Source organism: Mesoplodon densirostris, chromosome 11, assembly GCF_025265405.1.
Source record: "Mesoplodon densirostris isolate mMesDen1 chromosome 11, mMesDen1 primary haplotype, whole genome shotgun sequence".
Taxonomy (NCBI): domain Eukaryota; kingdom Metazoa; phylum Chordata; class Mammalia; order Artiodactyla; family Ziphiidae; genus Mesoplodon; species Mesoplodon densirostris.
This window is the reverse complement of record NC_082671.1, coordinates 99475234-99485247: the sequence shown is the minus strand read 5'-3', so window position 1 is coordinate 99485247 and position 10014 is coordinate 99475234. Positions and strand designations below refer to the sequence as shown.

At 34.2% G+C, this 10014-nt stretch overlaps 1 protein-coding gene across 3 annotated transcripts in view; it reads right to left on the bottom strand.

Annotated features, from left to right (window-relative positions):
- PPP1R12A (protein phosphatase 1 regulatory subunit 12A) overlaps window positions 1-10014 on the bottom strand; it is a 152814-nt gene that overhangs the window by 54746 nt on the left and 88054 nt on the right. For all 3 annotated transcript variants that reach the window (XM_060114023.1, XM_060114024.1, XM_060114025.1), the window contains exons 4-8: window positions 7574-7733; window positions 4144-4288; window positions 2676-2750; window positions 1757-1845; window positions 1434-1591 (exon numbers count right to left, since the gene is read on the bottom strand). In XM_060114023.1, coding sequence (XP_059970006.1) covers window positions 1434-1591; window positions 1757-1845; window positions 2676-2750; window positions 4144-4288; window positions 7574-7733 — 627 coding nt within the window. The remainder of the gene's footprint in view (window positions 1-1433; window positions 1592-1756; window positions 1846-2675; window positions 2751-4143; window positions 4289-7573; window positions 7734-10014) is intronic.

The window sequence follows — 10014 nt, the reverse complement described above, 5'->3', positions numbered from 1 at the left end:
ATTTTTTTGATGTGGACCATTTTTAAAGTCTTCATTGCATTTGTTACAATATTGCTTCTGTTTTATGTTTTGGGTTTTTTTTGGCTGCGAGGCATGTGGGATCCTAGCTCCCCAACCATGGATTGAACCCGCACCCCCTGCAGTGGAAGGCAAAGTCCCAACCACTGGACCACCAGGGAAGTCCCTCTTCAGAAGTCTGAGTGATTAGCTGATACAGAATAAAAGCAATTCAGTAAACAAAATCTATAAAAACATGTGAGCCAGAGGGGAAAAAAAACAGAAAACATATCCTTGATAATAAAAAGGTAAAGAATGTAAATTGTAAATTGTTATAAAAAGGGAAAGAATGTAAATAGTAAAGCAATTTGGCAGCATCTATGAAAAGTGAAAATATGATTCAATAATCCAATGTTTAAGTATATCTATTAGAGAACCTCTTGCACATATACACAGGGAGGCAATTATAAAATGATTGCTGCAGCATTATTTACAACACAACATTGGGAATAAGGTAAATTTTTATCAAAAGGGAAATTAATGTATTTAATGAATACTATACAACAACTAAAAGGATAAGTTACATACATAAAGACACAGATAGATACAAACAAACCTAAAAAATACAACTTTCAAGTAAAAAATGCAAGTTGCCTAACAACTCCTAGGGAATAATAAAAACACAAAACAACCTTATAATTACTATATATTACTTCTGAATGTAAGATAAGAGTATAAAAATAGACTAGAAGATTCAGAAAAAAAACTCACGATAGTGATTTGGCAAAGAAAGGAAAGAGAAGTAGATTAGGGCTGATGGTTAAAGAAGACAATGGTAATGTTTTAATTTTATTAAAAGAAAAACTATAAGCAAATATAGCTAAATGTCAACAGCTGTTAAGTTTTGGTAGTTGGAATATGAATGTTTATTATATTATACTTTTCTGCATCTTTAAATTTTCTCAAAACAAAGTAAATTTCCCCACACCTCTACAGGAAAAAAATCTTGACTCCGCCCCAACTTTCTAAAACTTTAGTATTACTGAGGAAATATTTGGGATGCTGTTGGAGCCAGCTTCCTGTACTTTCAGGTCTCAGAAAGCAGCAGGAGCATTCCTGAGCTGCTGGGAACCCATCTAACCCTATCTGCACCATCCAAAGGGACTCTTAGAAGCCTCTTCACCTTCTACAAACCTAAAAATATAGGTCAGTAAAATGCAGAGGTGATCAATTCCCTGCCTCCAGGTAAGCAGAGAACAATAAAATCACAGCTATACTTAAATTTCTAACACTCCCTGAAAGGCAATTTACTGGCTTGGGAGGTATCCTAACAAGTAGCATGTCAGTCTGAAAAGTTTCAAAATTAAAGCCTGACCTCATCTTACTTTACACTTCATCAATATTCACTGAAAATCCCTTTATCCTTCAAATTTTACCTGTTTCAGCTTCTGATTCTGAGTCATCTTCCTCATCTTCTTCACTAGAGCAACTAGATTCATCTTTTTTTCCTTCTTCTTCATCATCAACCTTTTCTTGTTCCAGAGATTCAATACGGGATGCATTTTTCTCAGGCTCAATAATCAATGTCTCTTTGCTGTGAAAGGAAAAAAGCCTTGAAATAATGATAAACACAAAAGGTGAAAATACATAATGAATACATTAATTTTTCCCAGAACCACAAAATCTAATAATCATACTTGTGACTATCATGACAACTCATTTAAAACAATAACAAAACCTACTTTAATATTTTACTTACTTTTTAAAGGTTTTCTGTGATTGATTATTGTCCATATTGGCTGTTGATTCAATCAGTGGAGATTTCTTCTCCCGTTTTTCACTATGGAGCTTTATAAAAGTTATGCAAAGGCAAATAAGAATACTATTAAAATAACATTAATGAGTAAAATACAGAATTTAAAATAATAACAAAGTAGCTTCCCAAACACTAAATGAAAACAAAACACAAAACAAATAAAGATTTAAGTTTTACCTAAAAAGAAAGGGCTTGGATAAAGAATAAAAAGAACTAGACAGTTTAAAAGCTGCACAGAAGGGACTTCCCTGGCAGTCCAGTGGTTAAGACTCTGCGCATCCCCTGCAGGGGACATGGGTTCAATCCCTGGCTGGGGAACTAAGATCTGCTGTGCAGTGCAGCCAAAACAACAACAAGAACAACAACAAACCACTCCACAAAGGACTAAGTTGGATTTTTTTTTTAAGAAGCCTCCAACTTTAGTTTACTGAAAAACCGGGGACCATTAACCATTTAGGATGCCTGATAATATTTTACTTAAACATCTGCTTCCTAGTTTTGTAACTCCTTGCTTATCTAGTGTATGCTATTTTAGAAATCTGAGATTTTATAGTCTCTACCCTCTAAGCAAACTTTCTTATGAAATTACAAAAAGATACTATTATTGAGAACATATACATTATAGAAGTATTCATTTTGGGAAAGGGATGCTAGAGAAATGGGGATAAGCAACACAAAAGGCTAAAGAAACACCACCACTACTCCTTTATTCTCATTCACTGTCATTTAATTTGATCGCTAGGAATAACTTAAAACCAAACACTACAAAACATCACAAGAATACTTTTTCAGCTGTCTAAAATTCAAAGTTATTAAGAGAATTCACTAATAGAGACAATTTTTAGACAGTCATCAAACATACCAGATTTTGTTTCTTTTGCAACTCTTCTAAATATCCTAAAATGTCTTCATCTGCTACATCAAAGGCTGTCTGGCCCTACGCAGGAAACAAGAGGGTTGGTGATAATAAAAAAATCAATAAATTATAAAATGCCTTCAGTGATTCTGTATGATCATACAGAAAGAAGTTAGATAACACTTTTTATGGTAGGTATAAAACATGGTACATATGACTTGAAGGAGATGTATGAGAAATCCATGTGAGAGATAAGCAGCTGATATACCTCCACTAACTTTTTTTGGTAACAGCTTTATTGATCTATAATTCACATACAAGTCACCCATTTTAAAGTATGCAATTCGATGGTTTTAGTATATTCACAGAGTTTTACAACCATCACCACAATCAATTTTAGAACATTTTCATCACCCCAAAAAGAAATGACATACCCATTAGCAATCCCCTCCCTACTCCCCCTCTCCCTCCCCCTGTCTGAGGCAACCACTAATATACTTTCTGTCACTACAGACTTGCCTATTCCAGACATTTCATATAAATGGAATCATACAATATATGGTCCTTTGTGACTGGCTTCTTTCACTTTGCAAACTGTTTTCAAGGTTCATCCATATTGTAGCATGTATCTACTTCATTCTTTTTCATTGCTGAATAATATTCCATTGCATGATATATCACCCTTTTGCTAATCTCTTCACCAGATGATGGACATCTGCTTTTGCTTTCTGGTACACAATGAATAATACTGCTATGAACATTTGTGTATAATTTTTGTGTGGACATCTGTTTAAATTTTCTTGGGTATATAGTTATGAGTGGAATTACTGGGTCATGTGGTAACTCCAAGTTTAACCTTTTTGAGATCTTATTTCTACTTTACTGCCATAAAAATTAATTAAATTCTTAGTAGAGTAATAAAATAAACATATGTATTTCTAAACTACTTAAAAGTTCAGCCAGCCACAGGTATGACTTAGTTTCAAAAAGCAGTCCAGGTGAACATCTGTCACATCTATTTTTATTCATAGTGGAAAAGAAAATTTCAAAGAGCTGCTGACCAAAAATAGTAAGGATTTTTCCCGCTGCTAGCTTAGTCCTTATAATAACCCTACTGGTACAAGTTTCCAGAATGCCAGAAAGTTCATTATTTAGAATATATTCCACCTTATATGTTTGCAAAATTTCTTAATTTATGAATTTCTAAGAATATCAATGGAAGCACCCAAATCTACTCGACACATATGGTAATACTATTACAGAAAAAGTAATACTTCTTTGTCGAACAAGACCAAATCACCTCATAAGTAGCTGGAAAAGACTTAATAATAAAAATGAATACATGATTCACAAAATGTTTTGCACAGTTAATAAAACTTAATAGATTTAAATAATTTATATTCTCATAACATTTTTTAGACTAAAACTGTATTTCTAGAAGTTAAAATATTTAAAGTACATTTGAAAGGCCTACCACTTTGTTGACCATCTCCATATCACACAGACTGTCCACTAAAATTCGACATGCTTCTTCTTTACCCCAATGAGCTGCAGCATGAAGAGGTGTCCAGCCATCATAATCTTTAATATTAACATCATAGCCTGCCTGTATTAAAAGTCTAAACAAATTACAGTGAATTAGATCATCATTAAAATATAGAAATGATTGGACATAATTAACAGCTATATACCATGCAAGTTAACAAAAATTTGCAATATATTTCTTTTCATAGTTCAGAATCCCTCCTCCCCTCAACAAATTAGCTAGGACAAAAGAATTCTCAGAAAACACTGGCATGGAGGATCTTGAGTTACTGCCATAATAATGAATTCAGTTTTAATTAATTCCTAAGGACTATGAGTCTTATGGTTTGGTATGACACTGATTAATTCTTGTTAATATGTTTCTAACTGAAAATTTTGCAGGAAAGTCTATAAGTTTTCAAAACTACTGGATCAATTTGCATGTTAAACTGATTTATTGTAGGGAATGTCTTCAAGTGTCCATATGATATATCATCTCAAACTGAACGTGTTCTAAAGATATACTTGGGATCAAACCAAGTTATCTGTAGTGTCATTCTTGCCTTGCGGTTAAGGAACTGGTTTGTGAAAGCCTTCATGAAACTTTATGATCTACCATTGGAAATTTTCATAGGAAACTGACTGTTAGAAACAAAACAAAGCAAAACAAATATTCCAAGGGGTCAAGTATACTTTTCTGTAGCAGTAGAAAGCAGATATTCTAATCATCAACAAAGCTAGAAAACAGGAATACGTTTTAATACAATGAACAGAGTTGCATAAATGTTAGTATGCCCTTATAACTGTATATGGACATCAACCTTTATTTTATTTAGAAATTAAGCCCACAGAGAACAAAGAATGGGTCTATAAATTGCACACAGCACAGCGCCACACACAAAGGCGAACACTAAGTACTTTATAACTCAAATCTGGTTAACCTTTACCTTACTTTCCAAGATGTTGACCTTGAGAAGGGCTTCTTTTTACCTACAGGAGGTGGTAGTGATAGCTAATATATAACCATTTATTTATGTTTCAAGAACTGATCCCCTATTTCCTAACAATATCTAAAGCAGATGTTTTTAATTATGGCTCCATAGTGGAACCATCTGAAAAACTTGCTATTGAAAAAAACAAAAAAAAAGCTTTCCCAGCTCCACCCCAGTTCCATTGAATTAATCAGTATCTTGGGAGATGGGACCTATCAATCTGTACTTTTAATAAGTCCTGCATATGATCTCACATCACTGCCTGTCTCCTGCTTGCAGATCAATATTTAAGAGCCAGTGATCTAAAAAACACTCTAATAGATATAAGTCAGAAGATTTAGGTTAAAAAAATATGGCCACTAACATAAATATTATCAGATACTTTATTAATAGAGACAGAAATAATACTGGAATATAAGATAATAAAAATATACCCCCAATAGGAAATATGAACTATAATAATGTTAAATATCCTGAGCAATACAAAATTCTAAGTACTTGAGAGTCTGTGTGGAGAGAAAGGTAGACACCCCCCCACCCCCCCCCAAACATAAGGCTCTCTATATGCCAGGCCATGCAAGGATACTCAAAAAAATAAGACAGTATTTATTATGCTCAAGGAACTTCTAATACAGGACAAAAGTTAAGTAAAACAACAATCAACCCTCACAGACAGGTTCTATGATGAAGCTGCAATAGGAGTACAGAGCTGAAAAGCATAAAAATCAACTGAAAGTGTGTTTGAGGGGGAGGGGGTAAGTGGGGAGACAGTTACATTTGAAATGGATCTCTTCTGTTTATTTTTGATTTCATATTTTCTTTCCTAAGTAAAATATTCACAAGTTTCAAAACTAAAAAAGAATAAATGGCTCGATAGCAGTCACTTTCCCACTGCTGACCTTTAGCCAACCAGTTTCCCTGCCCTAGAGATAACCATACTACTACTTTTGATTAGATCCTTACAGAGAGATTTTATGCATACATAAATAAATACAACTTAAATTTTTAAAACATAAACACAAATGAGGCATAGTTCTTAACACATCCTAGTGCTCTTTCCATATCTATAAGTAGTGTTTTAATCGCTATAGAGTATTCTAGTGAAAGGATGTATCATGATCTATTCAACCATTCTACTCCAATTATAAACAATGCTGCTAGCACATACCTTATTTCCTATGTGAGTGAGAATATCTGTAGAAAAAATTTCTAGGGATTTCCCTGGTGGCACAGTGGTTAAGAATGTGCCTGCCAATGCAGGGGACATGGGTTCGAGCCCTGGTCCAGGAAGATCCCATGTGCTGCAGAGCAACTAAGCCTGTGCACCACAACTACTGAAGCTTGCGCTCTACAGCCCCTGCTCTGCAATGAGAAGCCACTGCAGTGAGAAGCCCGCGCACTGCAACGAAGAGTAGCCCCCGCTCACCGCAACGAGAGAAAGCCCGCGTGCAGCAATGAAGATCCAACATAGCCAAAAGTAAATAAATAAAATAAATAAATTTTAAAAAAAGTTAACTGTACTATTCTAGGAGAAGGCTTAAATTACTGAAGTGAGTAGGGATTGAAATAGGAGGGAAACCTGGAATAACTGACCCACTTAAACTTCTTCACTGTTTTTACTGAGAGGGAATAAGAAGGGATTGATATAAGAAACCAAAGTGGAACAAAAGCAACATAGAGGATGCAGTAGATTTTGCTGAGGGCCAGTCTTATTAGCCTTCACATAGATATAACAAAAGTTATGCACTGAATTGTCTTCCATATAGTTGCCAACACCTTTGCACTGCATAAGTAAAAACCAAAACACAAATTTATTGTGACATAAAGGAGCTTTATCCCAAAAATATCTGTCGATCAGTATATAACCCTATATCGTCTAAGTTGCTTATGGTTTAATATTTAATATTATGCTAACAGCACTCTGAATTCCAGTGTTCATGTAGTGAAAATCTAAAACAAAATCAGATAAATTACATGTAAATAAACAATCAGTAGGAATCAAGCTCTCAGAATTTGATAGTATGTTTATATACAACGTTGTTCTTAGTCTCTGTATCCAGAGCTAATCTATCTGGGAATCTCAAAGTGACTCTAATAATTTACTAGGCCAGAAGGTAACATATAATGGTTGTCTGACACTTAAATTTCACTTATTGGAAAACTGCAATGGAAGAACAGTAGAATACTCAAAATTTGAGAGTGAAAGAAAGAACTTTAGAAATAAAGCAATAACATTCAAGGTAGTTTTCTCTTTCTCCCTATAAACAGACATTAAATAACTTATACAAGCTGTTTCAAAATAATGTTAGCAGGTATCTTAAAAAAAGGAAAAGTGAAATAAAGAAAACAAATCAAAGCAGAAAAACAACTGTGAGAAGCAATACTTACTTTAAAACTTCTGTATAGCCTTTAGCAGCTGCAACATGAAGTGCTGTACCTCCAGATTTTGCATGCCGGACATCATTTATATGGCCACTATTTAGCCACTGTCTTGCATCTCTAAGCATTATTCGTTCTTCTTCCTTTCGAGCTGCTTCTATATCAACCCCTGATAAAATAAAATATTTTTTTTCATTTTTTTCTCTATAGTAAATGTTTTTGTTCGGAAATAAAATTATCCAAAACATTCCAAGTTTAATTGAAAATTAAAAGTGAAATTATATTTTTGAAAAATGGGCTGCTTAGAACAAGCTGGTTAAATAAAGAAATGTAGGAATACTGTAGAGATTTTATTAGCATTCTCTACTGACTATTTAATTTTTGCCCTACAGTATTATTTTGGCTTTCTTTTTACCTTTTCTGCTTATTCCTTTTGTTTTTGAAGATTTGAATACTCCCCAAGGTATTCCCCATCCTTTGGTCTAAAAAAAAAGTTTGTTGTTTTAAACAATCATATGTATTTAAGTCTCAAATTTTTATCCACTGCTTTGACCAGTTCTCTGAACTCTAGCCTAGTAGGTACAAATGTTTATTGAACACTTCAACTTGGAGGTCCTGTCCTCATCTAAGATTGAACAGACTTTAAATCAGATTATTTTTCTACCAACACCTCTTTCTTTTTCCAACATAGTACATTGTTCATGCCATCAGTATCAGTTTTATAATTTTGGTAAGTTATATAGATGTTTATTCATCTAAAAGCATTAAGCGCTATGCTAGGTTGAGGTGATAAGAGTGGGGAGAATTCAAAAAGGAACATGACCTTCAAAGAGCTCAACACCCTGAGAAAAAAATTAAAATAGAAATGATAATCCTGAAATTCCTCAGTGATCTCATGTTATCTTATGGCTTCAAATGCTGGTTATTTAATAAATAGCACATACCATGATGCATTTATACTCCAAAAGACAATGAGCTTATTAAAAAGGTAAATATACTGCTTTTTTATCTTGTATCCCCACCATATGGATGGATACCTGATACAAAGTAAAAGGGATCAGTAAATGTTTACTGAATGAATGATGAATACATAAATACACGAGTAAAAAATAATTACACACACACACACAACTCCTCAGCTAAGATCTCTTCTATAATTCACATCCATGTATCCAACTGGCTGGTTGGAATTTTTCATTCACTTATTCATTCAATCAATCAGTCAATATGTACTGAGTCTCTACTATATGTCAGGTACTTTATTAGGTGTTAGGGGTTTAGAGGTGAACCTATTACATGGCAGATGATACATCTGCAAAGGAAAAAAAAGCAGAGTAAAGGTACAGAGGGTAATGAGAAAGAGTTGTTGTTTTATATAGGTTGGTAAAGAACAGTCTCTTTGATAAGGTGACATTACAGCAAGAAATAAAGTGACAGTCATACCATAATCTTAGAGAATATTCCAGACAGAGGAAAGTACTACAGATCTTCCTTGACTTACAATGGGGTTACATTCTGATAAATCCATCAAAAGTTGAAAATACCCTAAGTCTAAACTGCATATGATATACCTATCCTGTCATAGCTAAGTGCAGCCTACCTTAGACACGCTCAGAATACTTACATTAGCCTACAGTTGGGAAAAATCATCTAACACAAAGTCTGTTTTATAAATAAATTAAGTGCTGAATATCTCATGTAATTTACTGAACACTGTACTGAAAGTGAAAAACAGAATGGTCATATAGGTATAGAATGGTTGTTTAAGTGTATCAGTTTGGTTGTTTACCCTCATGATCACGTAGCTGACCAGAAGTTGCAGCTTGCTGCTGTTGACCAGCGTCACTAGGGAATATGTGCTGCACATCACTAGCCCAGGAAAAGATTGAAACTCAAAATCTGAAGTATGGTTTCTACTGAATGTGTATTGCTTTCACACCATCGTAAAGTTGAAGAATCGTTAAACTGAACCACTATAAGTCAGGGACTGTCTGTAGTAAGCACTACAGGGGGCAGGGGGCAGGGTGACAACATCTGACTCAATTTAAGAGGATCACTTAAGCTGAAAACTGAGGTATAGACTGGGAGGCTATAACAATAATTCAGGCAAGAGATGATGGTAACTTGAACCAGGGTGTAGCAGTGAAGGTAGTAAAGAGGTTAGATTCTGCATTCTTCAAGGCAAACCAACAGAATTTGCTGTTAGTTTGGATGTAGGAGAAAAAGAGAAGTCAAGGATGAATCAAAGGTTTTTAGCCTGAGCAACTAGAAAAATTAAATTTTCAGTTTCGGAAATGTGAAGTTTGAAATGCACTAACAGACATCCAATTGGAGTTAGCTGGATATCTGTCTGGAGAACAGAGAAGAGGTCAAAACTAGGGATGTAATATAATACATAATAAAATAATATAACACAGTCACTTCAAACTCAATGCTAAAATCTTATCTCA